This window comes from Phoca vitulina, unplaced genomic scaffold, assembly GCF_004348235.1.
Source record: "Phoca vitulina isolate PV1807 unplaced genomic scaffold, GSC_HSeal_1.0 scaffold10, whole genome shotgun sequence".
Lineage (NCBI taxonomy): Eukaryota > Metazoa > Chordata > Mammalia > Carnivora > Phocidae > Phoca > Phoca vitulina.
Genome location: NW_022589713.1, coordinates 25,050,612 through 25,069,983, shown reverse-complemented (window position 1 = coordinate 25,069,983; position 19,372 = coordinate 25,050,612). Strand labels below are relative to the sequence as shown.

The 19,372-nt window shown below is 43.2% G+C and overlaps 1 protein-coding gene across 7 annotated transcripts in view; it reads left to right on the top strand.

Annotated features, from left to right (window-relative positions):
* Positions 1 to 19,372, top strand: part of NEK11 (NIMA related kinase 11) — a 237,990-nt gene that overhangs the window by 178,380 nt on the left and 40,238 nt on the right. For 6 of the 7 annotated variants that reach the window (XM_032408712.1, XM_032408709.1, XM_032408715.1 and 3 more), the window contains one exon: positions 15,265 to 15,361. In XM_032408712.1, coding sequence (XP_032264603.1) covers positions 15,265 to 15,361 — 97 coding nt within the window. Of the gene's footprint in view, positions 1 to 11,615; positions 11,818 to 15,264; positions 15,362 to 19,372 lie in introns of those variants that run through there. The other variant, XM_032408713.1, reaches the window with a different exon arrangement.

Below are 19,372 nucleotides of genomic sequence, written 5' to 3'. Positions count from 1 at the left end.
TAAGTTCTTTAAAACTTGAAAGGATGCAACAGATTCAGAATTAGTGGCAATTTATAGAGAACCTACTATGTGTCTGCTACCATGCCAGACATGGTCATTTAGCAGATGTGTGGTGATGCGACAGGGGTAGGGAAAGGGCTTTGTAATATAAATAAATCCCTAAAACTGTAGTATTACTCATTCTTAGTAGCATACTCTTAGCAAAGAACATTCTGTATATTACTACTATCTAGAAAAAAAGTGCCAGTGATTGAGTTTGCCTAACTAAGAGAGAAACTCAGCAATCATGAATTCTTTTATCACTCATACATTAGGATATCACCAAGTTAATATATGTTGGTTTGTAAGTTCCTTGGGAGCTTCCTTGATATAATCTGAAACCAGCCCCTATACCTAGGCAGTCAAGGAGAGGCCGAAGAAAGAGGCAGGCCGCTCCAAATTGGTAGGTGGCAGGTTTAATAAGCAAGGGAACTTACATATGAGGCTTGTCTTGGGTGGCTGTAAGACGATTAGATCTCTGCAGCCACCTGCCAATGTAGAGGGTTTAACTGGGTTTAGTCACGTATACCAACCGTCCAAAAGGTCTCAGTACCACATCATTACCTTAAGGCTGTGTCCTTGGAGCAGCCTCTGGCCCAGGAAAGGCAAGTGGAATGTACATTCCAATGACGGGAAGGGAAGGGATGAGGGGCCTCTCATTGCTGGGGTCCGGCTCACTGATCAGCCGGCAGTCAGGTCCTCTCAATGGCCTCCACCAACAGAGTACTTTGTAGAGGAATGGTGTTAGGCCATAATGATATCTTAGGCCTGCATCTTGCCATTAAAGACTTACGATTTCAGAGGAGAACTAAGACAAAGGCCTGAATAACTATACAACAAAAGAGTAAGGATCCAGAAATTGGGGAGATCGCTTTTAGTTGAGGGGGATGGAAGTCATCAAGGAAGCTTCAAGGAGAAGATACGAGATCGTTCCTGCCATAGGACAGATTTGGCCATGAGGAACTGAAGGCCCCACAGGTGGAAGGGAAAGAAGGAACCCAGAGGCAGGAACAGGCAGCCACAGACAGGCTTTGCTCAGGAACGGTGAGTGGTTCCATTCGGTATTATTTGCCTGAGTCATCTCACTTGTTAATATGACATGAACTATCTATGTAGCTAATTTTTATTATTTTTTCTAAAACAAATAAGGTCTCCTTTTCTTTGTAAAAGGTATTTACCAGGGTCTTTAATATCCAGTACCCTTTTGTGTAGAGGGAAATATTCACTACTACTTGCATTTGATTTAAGTTTCAATGTATTGAGCTATATAATTATAAAGATATTACTGCTCCCTTTTCTATCTTGTTTTTATAGACTTTAGCTTTCCTGTTTATTTCTTTTAAAGAGACTCTTGTATATGGACTCCTGAATTTTCTTCTAGGATTCTTATTGTCTTATTTTCATAGTTTTTATGCCAGGTGAATTATTCTCTTCCATTTCATTTAAATTCCCCTTTTGTCATATCACAACTCCTGGATATTGTCTGTTTCTGATTCTATTTTGGTCTACTGATCTCGATTCTTTTTTTTTTTTTAAGATTTTAAAAAAATTTATTAGAGAGAGAGAGAGCATGAGGAGGGGGAGGGGCAGAGGGAGGAGAGGGAGAAGCAGACTCCCTACTGAGCAAGGAGCCAGACGTGGGGCTTGATCCCAGGACCCCGAGATCATGACCCGAGCCGAAGGCAGACGCTTAACTGACTGAGCCACCCTGATCTCGGTTCTTAATCTTCTGTCAGTACCAGAGTGTTCTAATTATACTGCCTTTATGGGATGTGTTAATATCTAATAGGACAATTATCTTCCAATTTTCTTATTTTTTCAAAAGATTCTTATCCTCTGACATTTATTTTTCCACATGGATTTTAAGATCATTTATCCATTTCCAAAGGACACCTTTTTTTCCTACTACTAAGTTCTAAGAATTTAGTAGCACAGCATTTCCAAAGTAACCATACAGCAACACAGTGATTTCAAAACTGGTTTTAAGGTAAATGCAGAAACAGTCTTCATATATTTGTTTCTTCTCCTGACCCTTCATAAAAGTCGGTGCCTATATTGCTTATCTATGGCTGCATAAAAAGTACTCAAACACTTATTGGCTGAAAACAACAGTAATCATTTACTGTTTTCCATGGTTTCTGTGTCATGAATTTAAAAATGGCTCGGGTGGGTGGTTGTGGCTCAGGGGCCCATGAGGTTATAGTCAGACGTCAGGACCACAGTCATCTGAAGGCCGGATGACTCACTCATTCAGCAGCAAGTTGGCGGAGGGCCTCAGTTCCCTCCACATGGGCCTCTTTCCAGGGTGGCTTGGAAGTCCTCAAGGCCACTAATGCTGGACATTGGGCATCATTGCTAGGCTTTTGTTCATTGCCACCTTAGGAACCTGGCCATGGCTGCCACTCCTGCCCGGGCCCTGGCTGGATGGATTCCATGTGTCCTCTTCTCACTACCAACTTTGGATACACAGTCTGGGGAGGATGTGTCTCATTGGCAGAGGCTGGTCATGTGTCGACACAATGTGCCTACGATAAGGGAGGCTGGGAAAGTGAGTAGCCAGGGTTTTAGCTTCTTTAGTGCGAGCCAGACTCCGTCTCACAAAGTAGAAGATTCTTCCAACAAAGGAAGAAGAATGTGAGGCCAAACATAATAATAAATATCTACCGTAGTAATGAACTTTCTGGTTCTAAGAGATGTGGAGGGAGAGATAGCCTTAAAGTGTTTTGTGGCCACATCTCTTTTGGCTTTCACAGAAGGAGTAGATGATTCAAGGTAATCCTTGTTTGACTTATCTTCTGTGTTGCTGACTGTAGAGGGAGCCATTTGCTTCGGACAGCCACTGTCTAATAAAAGGTGCGACCTTGTCCCAAATGGGGGGCCATGGCCATGCCAGCTGGGGGTGAACTCCACGGAGTGCATGCCTGCTTGCCGAAACAAGACGCTTGGTCCTGGATCTGCTTAGCTAAGTACTCAACTGAGACCCCAGTTCCACGCCATTCAGCTGACAAGAGGTGGTCAGGACACAGAGCCTCTGTCGTCCATCTCAGCCCCAGAAGCAGCTCAGTGATGCTCTTGGTATGTCTGATTGCATGCAGCACAGATGGCCATCGCTGTGCCTTCCTGGGTGAGGTGGCTGCTCCTGGGCCCCTGTCAATGAACACATTCACTTGGCCATTTGAACTTTAGACACTACTTGTTCTTTGAAAGGGACGATATTGAGCAGTTCTTTCTGGCAGTAATTATGTCCCAGACCAATTGCTTTGTGAGGCCACTTCTGGCTGGGTCAGTAAAGCCGTGTCCCTGGCAGGGAGGGAGTTTGCCCCTCCATTTGCTAGGACAGAGGGTGTCTTTTCTAGTTCATTTAGAACTACCATCAGGTTATCTATGTGAAAAGTTGGAAATGTGAGTAAGACTGCGTTTAACTACAAATCAATTAGTGTGAGCATTTCCTGGCCCAGAACCATGGTAGGGCACAAAAGGAATATGGTTCACAGTTCATATTTTTAAGGAATTTCCAGGTAGTTAGGGGTGTGAACATCTCTAGACCAAATAACTAGAATTGCAGGCAGGAAGTAATGAACATCAATGAGGATGAGTGGGAAGCATCAGACTCACCAGCTCTCTGGGCCCCACCCCCACCTGCTTCAGTAGGTTTGAAGTTGTTGGTCTTGAGAATCTGCATTTTTAACAAGTTCCCAGGTGATGCTGACGCTGCTGGTCCAGGGACTCTGCTTTGAGATCCACTGGGCTAGGATATCAGGAAAAAGGGTGTTTTTACTTCCAGCTATGGCTTTATAAAGAAAATGCTGACTTTTGACAAATTTTGAAAAATTGAATCAAGTTTTTAATAAAGGTGCCTCACATTCAATTTTAATATATATTTATGACCCCACTGAAGAGAATGGTATTTACAACCCAGAAAAAAGATTTTCTTTCAACATTTAGGTTATATTAACCTGAAAGAACAAATTATTTTTGACCCAGTAAGTCTCTGTCCAGAAATTTATCTTGAAGAGACAGAGGTGGGTGTAAAGATAAATATATAAAGGTCTTCATGGCAGTGTTGCTTACCATAGTGAAAAACTGGAATAAAAATAAATGCCTGTAATGGAGACTAGTATATTTTCTAGAACAAAGAAGTTCTTTACAGTTTATTAAAAATGATGATGCAGTTACGTATTCATTGGCATGAAAGGTGTTATAAAGTAATCAAGTGTACAGAGCTGTAGTTGATACACACATACGTGTGTGTGTGTGTGTGTGTGTGTGTGTGCATTTGGAAACACCACAGTGTTAGCAGTGGTGTTTAAGCAGCTCTTCCCTTCTGTGGTTTCTAATTTGTCTGCAATGAACATGGATGACTTATGTGATTGTTTTCTCCTAAAAGAACAGGGAAGCACTGATGCGTTTACCTTAAGTATATTAGTCAGTCTTGAACCAGCCCAACCTGCCATCACAAAAAAAGCAAGTTTTGTTTCTCAAGCTAGGATTCTCCACATTGGCAGCTTAGACTAATTAAACGCCCCAAATACTGGCTTCTGGCCGCACGGGGTAAGCGCAACTGAAGAAGTCGGAGTCTGGCTTCCACAAATCTCTCCTCAACCTGTATCCACATTTAATTGCTTATTAAAAAAACCCAGACACTCTTTTTTTTTTCTTTCTTTCTTTTCTTTTTTTTTGTACTGATAGGTGCTATTCTTAGAGGCCTCTTCTGGTACATTCAAAAGGAAATGAACATTTGCAAACCCCTGAACTCCTGTTGTTTTTAATCTTCCATACAGTTCAGCTGAGTATTTGTGGTGTGAAATAACCACGTAGTAAAAATAGAAAGTTTATTTCCCATCTTCTGGTATTATTATCTCCCCTATGAGTAGCAAGTTTTCTTTCCCAAGCTGACCCACTTTTTTCCAACTAATTTAACGTTGGTGGAGACAGTGGGGCGCTCTTGGGGAGTTGCCCTTGTGCAAAGCACTGTGGTGGTTCCGTGGGGCCGAGGGAGGTGGCGTGAATTCGTCCTGGGCCTCTGCGAACAGCAGAGCGCCTTTCTGTGTATCATTGCGTTTGAGCTTTACTGGAGCCTTGTGCATAGGCTTCTTGCCCAGGTGAGGAAGCTGAGTCACAGTTTTGTAACTTAGCAAACATCACAGAGTCGGGACTCTTAAGTGCTCACCTGAATGTGCCCTGGCTCCCTTCCCACTGGAAGCTTCTGGAGGCTGTTCTCTCCTGGACCTTCTTCTTTTCTCCGGACTCCCTCCTTCACCAGCCTCCTCAGGGGCTTGGGCTTGGACACAGCTGCCGCTGACGGCGACAGCTCTCCTAGGTGGCGGCTGCGGACAGTATTCCAAAAGAATTGCTCAAGGGGAGGGGTAAAGGGCTACATCGGTATCTTTACTATTGCTCTTGTTTAATGCTCAACTTGTTCATGTCGCCAAGACAACCACCTCCATGCTCCTGTTTCTCCCCTGTGTCATGGCTAGGGTTCTTCAGGAAGCAGCCTCTGACATGAAGTCGAGTGGGCAGGATGCTTGCTTGGGAGTGCCCTCAGGAGAGCCCTGCGGACAGGAGAGGTGAGGCAGAGGGGGGACAGTGCAGTGATGCAGTCCTGACAATCCTGGCCCAAATCCATGGGGAGTTCTGGACTTACCAGAATTGTCTGCATGGGCCAAAATGGCCAGGATTTCTACCTCTACCATGGTCAGTCATTAAATGTGGGCCACATGGGAACGGCGTGATCTTGGGCAAGGCAGCTTTCTATGGCGGAGGCAGATCCTGGAAGGGCCACAGCTGGAGGCTGGCTGGCCATCTGCAGCGCTCCAGGCAGCTGGGGAACAGCTCCTTCCTTGAAAGGAGATTGGGGTGGTGTGTCACTATCCGTGGGGTGTTGAGGTAACAGTGAAGACAGAGAGCAGCCTGCTTTGCAGATTCCGAGGCAATTTTATTGACATCCTGAGGTCCACTGTCATCACAAGAGAAGCTCAAGGAAACAAAGATGAGGGTCAGATAAGCCTCTCAGCAGAGTGGCACGGCTCTCACACGCCCTACTGGTTCATGGTCCTCCATAATAAGCCCTGAGCCATCGTCTGGAGAGGCAGACACCTATCAGTACAAAAAAAAAGAAAAGAAAGAAAATCCAACAACATCGTCTGGAGAGGCAGAGAGATGAGATGACATGAGATGTCATGTTCTCCCCAAATTTCAACGTTTGGAGGAGGGGTTTTGTCTGATAATTTCCTGATTTTTCAAAATCAGCTCATGAAAATCCTTATCTGGATGTGTCATTTCTGTGAGGGATTAGAAAGATCACACATTTGGCAGTCAGGAAGCCACAATTCTAGTCCTGACTCTGCCTCTTTCCTTATAGCTCTGTGACCTGGAGCAAGCTACACAGCCTCTCTTGGCCTCAGTTTCCCGATCTATAAGATGAGACAAGTTGGCATGAAGAGGTCTATAGTCACTTCCGGCTCAGAATCGTGAAGCTTCTCCATCGTCTAGGCCAGGAGTTGATAAACTACAGCCCACAGGCCAAATCTGGCTCAATACCTGTTTTTGTAAATAAGATTGTACTGGAACACAGCCATGCTCATTTATTTACCTCTTGTCTATGGCTGTTTTCATGCTACAACGGCAGAGTTGAGTAGTTGCAACAGAGATTGTTTGCCTGCAAGTCTAACACTACTTGGCTCTTTACAGAAAAAGTTTGTCAGCCCATAGACAAATCTTCCATCATGTGCCACTCTAAAGAGTAGGGGGAACAATGTGGGCCACGAGGACGTGCCTTTGCAATAATTTGGGCCAAGAGGGGCAACTGTATTTCTGGAGTGTTCCTGAGGCACTTGCAAGAAATGGGAGGGTAAAAGATTAGCAGAGAAACATCCTGCACGTACTGTGCACGAAGGGCAGTGTCTGCAAGGATTCCTGAGTAAGCAATGTCCCAGGTGCTTACGTGGGATCTTGTTTGCCAAAATATCCAGCCCTGCAGTCCCTGCATCAGCTCTTTATCACCCACATGGCAGGAGGTTTTGCAGGGAGGGCGAACGCAGCTTTCTGTTTTATCATCAAGGTCATCCATCCAGGCACTGAGCTGGGGGTAGTAAATGAGTAGAGCAAATGTGTAAAGGGAAATTTTGGAGGAAATGAGAGAAGAATCTCTCTCTGCTGGTGAAATGTCAGGATCATCAAGCTATCACTCCTTCGGGGAAAATAGCTCGGCTGGTAAGAGACCATAGAAGTAGCAGGAAGCCCAACAATATTACTCTGATGAGCTGTGCTCTGCACCCTTATGAAACACAGCTCCTAGTTGCCGACTGTCTCTTCATATGGTCTTGTGTTCATCTCACTGTCAAAACATCCCCAGGGGATAGTGTCAAGTGTTCTAATCCTCCTCGTCCTGTGTTGCGCAGGTGGGGAAAGACTTCAGGATGATTTTTTCTGATGTTTCAGAGTGCCTGCCCCATTGATTGTTGGTGCCAGCCATTTGCCTCTTAATATTTGGTCATTCTGGTTGCTTTTCGTTGTTGTTGTTATTAGTATTAGTGTTGCCTTCCCAAGGAAATTCCACCCCACTGGAGGTCCAGGGAGATGTCTTATACCAGGTCATAGAAGGTTCCAATTGAGAGAAGGCCGATGAAACTGCTTAAATATAATATGAGCAAACTGAGGCTCTGGGAGGTCACCTGCGGGCTATGTAGCCAGTGAGAGTAGAACTAGAACAATAACTCTGGTCCTCTAACTTGAAGGCTAGTGCTTTTCCCAAAGACCCTCAGTACCCCTCTTTGCAGCATGGTGTCTTATGTCAACGTACAAAGTAGCACTCCTGGTGATCATCTAGACGGATACCCTGTCTTCCCTAGTAGACTGCAAGCTCTTTCTGGGTTAAGGACCATGGCTACTATTTAAATTACCATTGACTTTAATTCCTACCTTCAAGCATCTAAAATATAATACCTCCCTTAAGAAACTAGAAGAAGATGAGCAAATTAAACCCAAAGCAAGCAGAAGAGAGGAAATAATAAAGACTAGAGTGGAAATAAATGAAATAAAGAATCAATAGAGGACATCAACAAGACCAAAAATCCTTAAAAAGATCAACAGAATTAATAAATCTTTAGCCATAATGTCCAAGAAAATAAGAAAAAAGACTCAAATTCATGAATCAGGAATGAAAGGGGAGACATTACTACTACCCTTAAGGAAATGAAACAGATTATAAGGGCATACTGTGAACAATAGTATGCCAGCAAATTAGATAACTTAGAGGAAATGGACAAATTTCTAGAAAGACAAAAATTACCAAAACTGAGTCAAGAACGAAAAATTTGAATGCGCCTATAACATGTAGATTAAATTAGAAAACTAAAAACTTCCAATAGAGAAAAGCCCAGGCCTAGAAGGCTTCACTGGTAAATTCTGCCAAATATTCAAAGAAGAGTTAATACCAGTTCTTCACAAGCTCTTCCAAAAAATGGAATATGAGACAACACTTCCCAACTTATTCTATGAGGCCATTCTTTTATATCAAAACCAGACTAAGACATCACAAGAACAAACAAACAAAACTATGAGCCAATATCCATCGTGAATATATGTGCAAAAATCATCAACAAAATACTACTAAAATAATTCCAGCAACATTAAAAAAAAAGGATTATACTTGATGACCAAGTGGGATTTATCCAAAGAATGCAAGGGTCATCTAACATCAGAAAATCAATTAATGAAATAAAACATATGAATAAAGGGCAAAAACGATGTGATCATCTCAATAGATGCAGAAAAAGCATTTGACAAAATCCAACAACCTTTCTTGATAAAAAACACTCAACAAACTAAGAATGGAAAGGAACTTCCTACACCTGATAAAGGGCTTCTATGAACACACCTATAGCTAATTCATACTTAATGGTGTAAGAAAGAATGTTTTCCTCCTAAGAACAGGAACATGACAAAGACTTCATTCACCACTTCCATTTAGCACTGTGCTAGAGGTTCTAGCCAGGGAAATTAGGCAAGGGGAAGAAATGAAAGGCATCCAGACTGGAAAAGAAGAAGTAAAACTATCTCTACTTGCAGATAACATGCTCTTGTACGTAGAAAACCCTAAGAAATTCACTAAAAACTATTAGCACTAATAAGTTAAGCAAGATTGCAGGATACAAGATCAATACACTAAAACCAGTTGTATTTTTATACATAGCAGTGAACATTTCAAAAACGAAATTAAGAAAACAATTCCATCTACAATAGCATCAAGAATAAAATACCTAGGTATAGGCCACTGCTGTGACCAAGATGGCCAGGAGACTCGTTCCTTCCCCAAGGATGCCTGGGCCAAGGAGCTGGTGCTGGTCGCATCCTTCACCGTTGGGGGCCTCACTATAATTCTGCCAACCCTCAGCCCTTTCACCAAATATGCTACCATGATCAACCAGGCCACACCCTACAACTATCCATTCCTCCCCCTGCCCCCCCAGATGATGGGAACATGTCTAACGCACCCAGCCACCCTCAGGATCCCTAGGAACCAAGCTTGGAGTAGCTGAAGAAATTGTGAGCACCTCTGGTGATATGGCCCTCTCACCTGTGGCCCCCTCCCCTGTGGCCAATAAAATGTGAAAAGCGACCCTTCCCCCCCAAAAAAAGAATAAAATACTTAGGTATAAATTTAATATGATACATGCCTTATGCTGAGATGAACTTTGGAGGTACAAAGATGAACAAGGTAAAAAATATTTACAGATTATATATTAAATAAAAGTTTAATATCTGTAATATATAAAGAACTACAGCTCAACAACAAAAATACAAACAATTTAAAAATGGACAAAGGACTTGAATAGACATTTTTTCAAAGAAGATATGTAAATGGCCAATAACCACATGAAAAGTCATTAGGGAAATGCAAATCAAAACCACAATGAGATGCCACCTCACATCCACTCGGATGGCTATAATTTAAAAACCAGAAAATAACAGTGTTGGCGAAGATGTGGAGAACTCTCACACACTAATAATGGGAAGGTAAAACAGTGTAGCTGCTATGGAAAACAGTTTGGTGGCTCCTCAATCAGCTAAATATAGAATTACCATATGACCCAGCAATTCTACTCCTAGATATGTACTCAAAAGCATAGAAAGTGGGTACTCAGATACTTGTATGCCAATGTTTACTGTAGCATTACTCATAATACTCAAAAAGTAGAAACAACTGAAGTGTCCATCAACAGATGAATGGATAAACAAAATGTGATGTATACATACAAAGAATATTATTCGTCCGTGGAAAGGAAGTCCTGCTAATGCCATACATTGATGAACCTTGAAAATAGTATGCTGAGTGAAATAAGCCAGATCCAGGACGCATATTGTATGAGTTCATTTACATAAGGTACCTAGAACAGTAAAATTCACAGACACAGGAAGTGATTAGAGGTTAGTAGGGATTTGGGGAGAGGTGCATGGGGAATTATTTCCTGATTGTAGAGTTTCTGTTTGGGGTGATGCAAAAGTTTTGGAAATAAGTAGTGGTGATAGTTGCATATGGCGAATGTACTTATTGCCATTGCATTGTACACTTGAAAATGGATTAAGAAGTTAAAAAAAAAAAGATGAACAGGACATAATCTCTGTAGTCAGGGAGCTTACTAACTGGTTAGAAAAGTATAGGGGAGGGGCGCCTGGGTGGCTCAGTTGGTTAAGCATCTGCCTTCAGCTCAGGTCATGATCCCGGGGTCCTGGGATCGAGCCCTGCATCGGGCTCCCTGCTCCACGGGAAGCCTGCTTCTCCCTCTGCCTCTGCCTGCTACTCTGCCTGCTTGTGTGCTCTCCCCCTCTCTCTCTCAAATAAATAAATAATCAAAAAAAGAAAAGAAAAGAAAAGAAAAGTATAGGGGAGTGGAGTAACAGATTCATCTCTGTGACTCTCAGTATTAGAAAGCAAACCATGGCGGGCAGTGCGTCAGCTAACATCTGGCCCAGGGGCTGCCATAGAGTGGATATGCACTCTGGGAAGGTGCCAGTAGGGTTGCCAACATCTAGGACTGTGGAATAAAACAAGGCCTGGTTTCGAGTTCCGGCTATGTCATGTGTCAGTTGTAATGAACTTGGGTAAGTTACTTACTGTCTCAAAGCTCATTCATTGAAAAATGTACCTACTTCCCAGAACCCTCACATGACATGATTTACAGGTAAGCTGCTCAGCACAGGGCCTGGCATTTGTCTACTAAAAAAGGGTTAGCCATTATTATTGTTGTTGTTGTTATTAATGCTGATTTGGGATGAATTTGGATAGAAATAAAGTTTTTAAAAGACCCTAAATCTAAGTACCGAAATACAAGTCCTGTACCTGAGACAGGAAGGTACAGGAACCAAGGATGGAAAGCAGGGGTGAGCCGTGGAAAGATGGGACCCAGGAAAGGAGGATGGCAGAGAGCCGACCGTGACAGGGCCTAGAGGAGAGAGAGGAGAATTTGAGGGAGACAGACCCCAGGCTCAATGACACAAGGGAAGACTGTGGTTGGTTTAAAAGGAAACTCACCAGAACCGCTAAGTGGCATCGGTTTGCTGTTGTGTTTCCCTAGGAATCACAGGTCCTACCTGTTCCAGGGAAGGGCATGATGGGGATGGAAGAAGGAAGCGAGAGCTGAAATTGTTCCAGGTTACATTTCCTGTCACCACCTTCTTTTCAAAATGTCTGGACCTTCCATTTTGAGGCTGACCTGTGGTTTGAGCCATGAGCACAGTGGAATTCTCCACGGTGTGACCATAGTCACTCTCCCTTTATTCTAGTGGGGTCACAGTCTCCTAAGGAACACACAACCCACACAGTGAGTGGGTAGAAGGAAGCAGGACATGGCTGCCATTTGATCCCCTGCTCTTCTCTGGCTTGAGGCTGAAGTCAGAGCCACTTAACACCTACGACAGGGCTTTTCCCAGAGGCACACCCGAGTCAAGTATCTTCAGAACTCACCACTGGCGGAATAGACTGGTCAGAGTTGTTTTGTTTTGTTTTGTTTTTTGTTTTTTTGCTTTTGTTTTTGTTTTTTTATGATGTTTTTGTTTTTTTAAACATCTTCCTTGGCCACTCCTTACGTGTGCCCATATCCACTTTTTAAAAATTATCCTAGGTAGAAGCTTCATTTGATGACTGGTTGCTGGACGTTCTTCTTAGAAACTGATGCTTCCTGTCAGATCCACGATTCTTTAGAAAAAAGATGGAGGTGAAGCAAAAGTGAGGGATAGCCAAAGGTAGACAGCGAGGGGCAGACTTACTCATGGGAGGGTGCACTTCCAACCTGTGGCGGGAAGCTCCTTGGGAAGAGGGTATACAGTTTTCGCAGGAAATTTGTGAATTCATACATGCACCTAACATTATGTGTCTTACACATACGTACTACTTCCAAGGCCATGAACCTTCTGTTGAAATTAATAAAGAGAAGATTAACTTTAGAAAATCAACACAAGGATTAAGGATTCATCTATTTTTTAAGTCTGAGAAAGCAGAGCTCTAGAACCAGAGCTTCATGGGCCTGCAACCAGTGCAGTTGCATGGTGTCCCAGGCTCAAGAGGGGGCCTTGCACTTGGGGTTTAGTAAAATCCCTAATAATTTTATCTTTGAATTTATGTTTATGAGTGAAGTCTGATGGGACAATGGAACCTATGCTGGGGGCTTGAAGCCTCACTTGCATGCTGCCTCCAGCCACCCCCCGGGAAGATTTCTCCACCACCCACTCCCTAACTACCCGGCCCCCACCACCCTCCATTCCCTATGGGGGCCTGTGCACAGATAGGGGACGATCAGGGGCAGGCGGGGTCCTTGAGCCCCTGCAAGGGTCTTCACCCTCCTTGAGAGTATCTATTCCAGTTCCTGAGGGAGAGCATTAAATGCCCCATAAAAAAACACCGTGACAGTCCACAAGTAATCAGAAGCAGAAGAAAGTAATCAGCTTTTCTCTTGCTTTTTGAACAGGGGGCCTTGCACTGTCATTCAGCTGTGGGCCCCACAAATTACGTAGCTGGCCTGTCTAAGCTTGTTGGAAATGCAGAATTCCAGACCCTACCCGCGCCTACTAAGACAGAATCTACATTTTTAATAAGATCTCTAGGTGATTCATATCACATTGAAGTTTGAGAAGCAGAGTTCTAAAACACACTTGGATTCAGTGACTCTGGGATTCATCTAATAAGCTGAAGTCTATGATTCTAGCCCAGTCGTTTTTATTATGATTGCTAAATGTGTTGTCCTTCTCTTTGACATAAAGCAACTGCTATTCCTGGTGAAAGGTGGGATGGAGAGGAAAAAGCCTGGCCAATAAGAAAAATGAAAAAAGGAATTGCTCTTGAGCATCGAGCTTTGCCAACGCTGGTACTTGAAATGGTATTTGGCCTGTTCTGTGCTCTGGCTCAAGGCTTAGCATCTTTCCCAGCAATACTGAGAGCCCTACTCAGGGGAATCGTGGCCACAATAAAATAAACTGCAGCTCTTTTGGAAATTTCTTTGAGCTTTATTTGCACAAGTCTTCAGGATTTGCCAGCTCTCTGGAAGAGAAGGGAAAGCAGCACCTTCTTTTCAGTCTTGGCAGGACTGGTTTTTGAGCTTGCATTTTACTTGGTGTGGTGTGGTGATTGTTTTAGTAACTTTTCAGGATCTAGGAAAGATGATTATAAAAAGCAACCAATGAGCACATGAAACGAACCCCCTATGCCATCTCTCCTCCTCACAAAAGCCTTCCTTGGGGAGAAGCAGCTGTCCTGGCCAGAGCTGGTGGGAGGGGAAAGCTGAAATAAAGCTTCTGTCTGACGCCAGGGGAGGCTGAGGCGGGTCTTCCCTCGGGGTGTGGAAGGGGTGATCGCCAGGAGGGAGCCAAAGGGGAGCAGTCAGTCACTGGCCGTAACTGGTGAAGTACCAGAAAGAGCAGGAGCTTTATTTAACTATCTCTGAAGGCGTCCTTTATAGAGTTCATACCTGTCGAGCCAGTAATTCTGCATCTAGCGATGGAGGCTGAGAAAAGATCGGAGATTCTGACCAAGAGTTAAGCAGGAGAGTATTCATCTCAACAATAGCCATGAGAGCAAGCAGTTCAAAGTGAGATGCATGCCCTCCCAGGGGGTGTACAAAAGAAGGGTGTAGTTGAGGAATACTAGAATTTGCATTTAATTTTTTAAACTTAAAAATATAAGAAGAAAGCTTTGCTAATATGTAATATGAGAACTGGCTCTCACTCCCTCATTTGGTCCCTAAATCAGACAGTCACGTGTTACAAGAGATGGGGTGGGAAGCGTGGGAATGTCCCAACATGGGGCCCTTCTGGGACATAGCAACTACGTGGATATAATTTATAAATGAATATTAGGGCGTTCAATGTTTTTTCCTGATGGAGTGTGAGGCACCTTGTGGGGGATGTAAGGAATGCACAAGGAAGATTCTGCCCCAGCTCAGGGAAGGACGGTATGCAAATCCAACTCTGCACAACCCCAGCCCTCGCTCAGGGGCCCTCTTAGCTTCCTAATGGGAAGTAGTGTGGTTTCAGTTGATGGACTATTTCCTTCCCTTCAATTCCAACATGCCTTGTAGGAGCCTCCAGGGTTTATCAGTAGAAACTGTAGCTTTCTCAGCAGATTTCATAACACTGCAGCTCTCATTAACAACGCTTTACTTCCTGAACCCAATTTTGGCCTTCTGCTCTGTTCTGCTGAAGTTCACGGCTGCAGGTGACCCCCACCCCACCCCCCACCCCCCCCCCACCCCCCGCCCCACCATCAGCATCTTGCTTTCCATTGCAAAAACGCAATGCTCAGGTGCGGGATTAAGATAAAGGGAAAACTAATCTTATTAGAAAAACTGTCTTAGTCATCGGAGCAAATACCACACCTGCTGAAAGCAACTGCCAAGGGCTCCTCGGGAATGTTGGCTTTGCCATTGATGCGTTTCCTGGAGAGTTTGCTAGTATAAAGCCCATCTTTTAAATAATGGTGTTCTGTTTAAGTAATCCTTTTGGTGAGAGGCTTGGTCCTGGAATTCCTTGTGCGTATTAAAACTATGAATAATCTTGTCATTAGGAATAAATCTCCTTAATGTGCATGTGCATAATTGAATTCATCTCTAATTAATGTAGCATTACGTAGTGGCGAAGGTGGATTAACTTCTGTTTTCTGATTGCCCTTGAATGTTGCCTCCAAGTTGCTGGAGTGCTGATGAAGTCCGTAAGTGCTGTGCATTGATGTTTCAGACACAAGGACCGTCACCAGCACAGCTTCAGACATGTCCCCGGGACCAACAGTGTTCACCAGCACAGTGGCCAGGAGCAAGATGAAACACATGAAGGAGTAAGTAGCACGTTGCCTGAGCCCTAGGAGAGTGGAGTGTGAGCCTTATTGACAAAGAATGTGATCATATCATGTAACGCTATTCCTCTTGGTCTTCACAAAAATAACAGCTGTGCTTTTCTAGAAGCAAAGGTGAATGGAATGTGTAAAAACTCAGTGGGAAAGGCCTGCATCTGCATCGAAAACTCCTGCTGTGGTCTGAATGTGTACCCACCCATCCCCCAAATTCATATGTTGAGATTCTAACCTCCAGAGGAGATGGTATTAGTAGGTGGGGCCTTTGGGAAGTGCTTAAATCATTAGGCCTCATGAATGGGGTTAGTGCCTTATAGCAGAGGTTCCAGAGAGCTCCTTAGCCCTTTCTGCCATGTGGAGACACAGGGAGAAGGTGCTGGCTTTGAACAAGGAAGAGCGGGCCCTCACCAGAAGGCGAGCATGTGGGTGCTTTGATCTTGGACTTCCCAGCCTGCAGAACTTCGAGCAACACACTTCTGTTGTTGATAAGCTACCCAGTCTATGGTATTTTATAGCAGCCTGAAAGAATAAAGACAGCACCTGATATAAACTTCTTGGCAAAGAAGAAGTACCCAGCCTCCTAGTCTAAATTTTCCTGTACAATTCATGTCTCTAGATCAGCGGTTGGCAAATTCTCTCTGTGGGGAGCTAGATAGTAAATAGGCTCTATGGGCCATACAGTTTCGGTCACAATTACTCAACTCTGCTGTTGTAACACAAAAGCAGCCTTCGGGGCGCCTGGGTGGCTCAGTTGTTAAGCGTCTGCCTTCGGCTCAGGTCATGATCTCAGGGTCCTGGGATGGAGCCCCAGTCTGGCTCCCTCCTCAGTGAAGAGTCTGCTTCTCCCTCTCCTCTACCTCTCCCCCGGCTTGTACGTGCACACTCTGTCTCTCTCTCTCTCAAATAAATAAATAAAATCTTAAAAAAAGCAGCCTTAGACAATATATAAATGAGTAAGCATGGCTGTGCTTCAATAAAACATTATTTCAGACTGAAATTTGAATTTTGTATAATTTTCAGGTATCACAAAATATTATTTTGATTTTTTTCAACCACTTAAAAATATAAAAACAATTCTTAGCTCACAAGATGTACAAAACAAGTGGCAGGCCACAGATTTGGCCTGTGGGCTCTATAGTTTGGAGACCCCTCCTACAGATGTTCCAACTCAGAAACTTTTTTCTAAAATCGACTTCCTGTATTGGTGGTGTTCATGCACAGTTAGGGAAGTTTGGCAAACATTATTTTTCAGTCAATATGCATTTATATTGTTCTTGCAACACCACACATCATCATACAGGTTAATGTTTGACAGCAAAGGAGAAAAAAATGCTGAAAATTATTTCCAAGTGTAAAGCTGGTAATGTGTTTAGATGCCTATTGTTTCAAGTCCTGCTTCTGTCTGAGTGGCCACCTAGTAACAGAGTTACCATGGAAACAAGTGAAGCCCAGGAACTGGAAGTGAGAGGGAGTTTGGACTAAACTTTCTTGCCTCTGCCTCCTTCCCCTTCTCCTTGCTAGGAGGAGATTATGGAAAAGCCTTTGTTAATCTCCCAGTTGATAATCTTCAAAGAAAAGCTACTCAACTATTTCTCCCTTAAAATTTAATAACGTGGTATTGTCAGATTTTTGATCTAAGACTTCATTACTTTTGCAGAGTACACAACATTCCATTTCCTAGCATATTATGAAACGCTTTAACTAATTAAAATGAAAGTCGTTTTGGCAAAATAAATGACAAAGATACGTTCTAGTGATTTCAGTCCTAGTATTTTTTTTTTTTCCTTCCTTGTTGCTTGACTGAATTTGAATTTGACCAGGTGTTTTCTGGCTCACGTTCTAATGTGGATCAGTGCAGCTTGGGTTCTCTCCCCATGGTTGGTATTGTTTCTTTGGCAGAATAGCCTGCCATCCCCTCATATCCCACATCGCAAAGCCCTGTACCATTCCAGAAATGGCAAAAAGGAAATTGCAGCCACAGGGCTAAGTATCTTTTGAGGATGCTGTGCTTCCTGTTCTAAGACTTAGAACACAGCCAGAAGAGAGGGGATCTTGCCATTCTTGCACAGTAATGTGCTGTGTGCTCTGCGTGTGCACAGCAACTGTTGGGACATGAAGAGCAATGAATGACCTTTATCCCCAGGAACTTACAATGCAGAGAAAGCACCAAACTTCAAAGTGGAAAGCTAAATGACAACACAATGATTTTGTAATATGAGGTAAGGATTCAGGAAAGCCTCCAAGTGGGACCATGCCCATGCGCCAAATGGAGCAGATGGTGAGAGCTTCGAGGTCAGAAAGGGGAAGTCAGGGAGACCAATGAGAGAAGTGGGAACTTGGCCCTGTCCTTAATTGAGAAGTAGGATTTGGAAAGGTAAATCGAAGGGAGGGGAAGCTGGAGGCCAACAGATTTGGAGTCCGAGTCATGGCTTTACCAATAAATGGTTTTCTGACCTTAGGCAAGTGATCTTCAAAGGTTCTGTTTCCTCATCTGCAAAATGGTCATATTATTGCCACAGTTGGGTCCCTGGGAAGGTAGACTGAGAGGTGGGGATTACTGTGCAGGAGGTTTGTGAGGGAGTGTTCATGAGGCCACCACATGTAGCAAGGAGGGGAAGGAAGTGGACTGGGCACAGGGCCACAATAGGCTGTGACATGGTCTCATTTGAGGCCTCAGTGGACCCTACAGAGAGCTCTGAAGCGGGGATGGCCCCGTAGAACCATCCTGAGTTGGGGCAAGAGGGCCAGGACTTTACAGCCCCCAGTCAACAAGCATTGGATGTGGGCTATCCTGGGAAGGGACTGTGACTGAGCAAGACATTCTTCAGCCAAGGTTCTCCGCCAGTGGAGAGTACCTGCAGGGCCTGCTGTAATGAGTGACTGACGTAATGCAGAGAAAACTGATACATACAAGAGGCCTTCTTAAGGAAAAGTCAAGTGTTTTGTACCTATCATTAAGGAATAAAGAAGATAGCTTTTTATTCAAAAGAATATAATGAAGGGAATGCAAGGGATGTATTTTAGGGATACTAACTGCATCAGGTTAATCATGATAATTTTTTAAAAATTGATTTTGAAAAAGATTAAGCCTATAGAAAAGTTGAAAGAACAGCACAAGAAATATGACATATGCTTCACCTAGATTCACTGGTTGTTAACATTCTGCCACATTTGCATAATCTCTTCCTATCTATCTATATAATGTAGACATATATTTATATATTATTATAATTGTTATTATTACTGTATCATTTGAGAATATGTTTTATTCATCATGACTTCTCACACCTAAGTATTTAAGTGTGAAACTCCGAAGAATATTGACATTTTCATATATAAGCTCAGTAAATGATTAAATTTAAGATATTTCACACCAATATATATTACATAATATACTAATCAACATTCAAATTTCACTGATTGACCAAATAATGTCCTTTATAGCAATTTTTTTTCCTGATCCAGGATACAAACCAGTTTCACACATTTCATATAGTTGTTATGTGTCTTTGGTGCCAGTTCCTTAGTGTTTTGTTATCTTTCATAACATTGACATTTTTGAAGAGTACGGATGGATTATTTTGTAGGCTGTCCTTCAATTTGGGTTTGTCTCGTATTCCTTTATGATTAGACCTAGGTTTTATATTTTGTATGATATTCTATGTAAGTGATGCTGTGTCCTTCTGAGTTTTTTTTTAAGATTTATTTATTTATTTGAGAGAGAATGAGAGCAGGGTGGGGGGAGAAGGGCAGAGGGAGAGGGAGAGAGAATCCCAAATAGACTCCACGCTGAGAGCCCAATGTGGGGCTCAATCTCACCACCTGAGGTTACGACCTGAGCCAAAACCAAGAGTCAAATGCTCAACTGACTGCCACCCAGGCGCCCCTCCTTCTGAATTTTTAAAAATTTACTTTGGGAAGTTGCAGACATACAAAAGTAGTCAGAAGAGTATAATTAATCCCAATGGATTCATCAGTCAGCTCAACAATTACCAG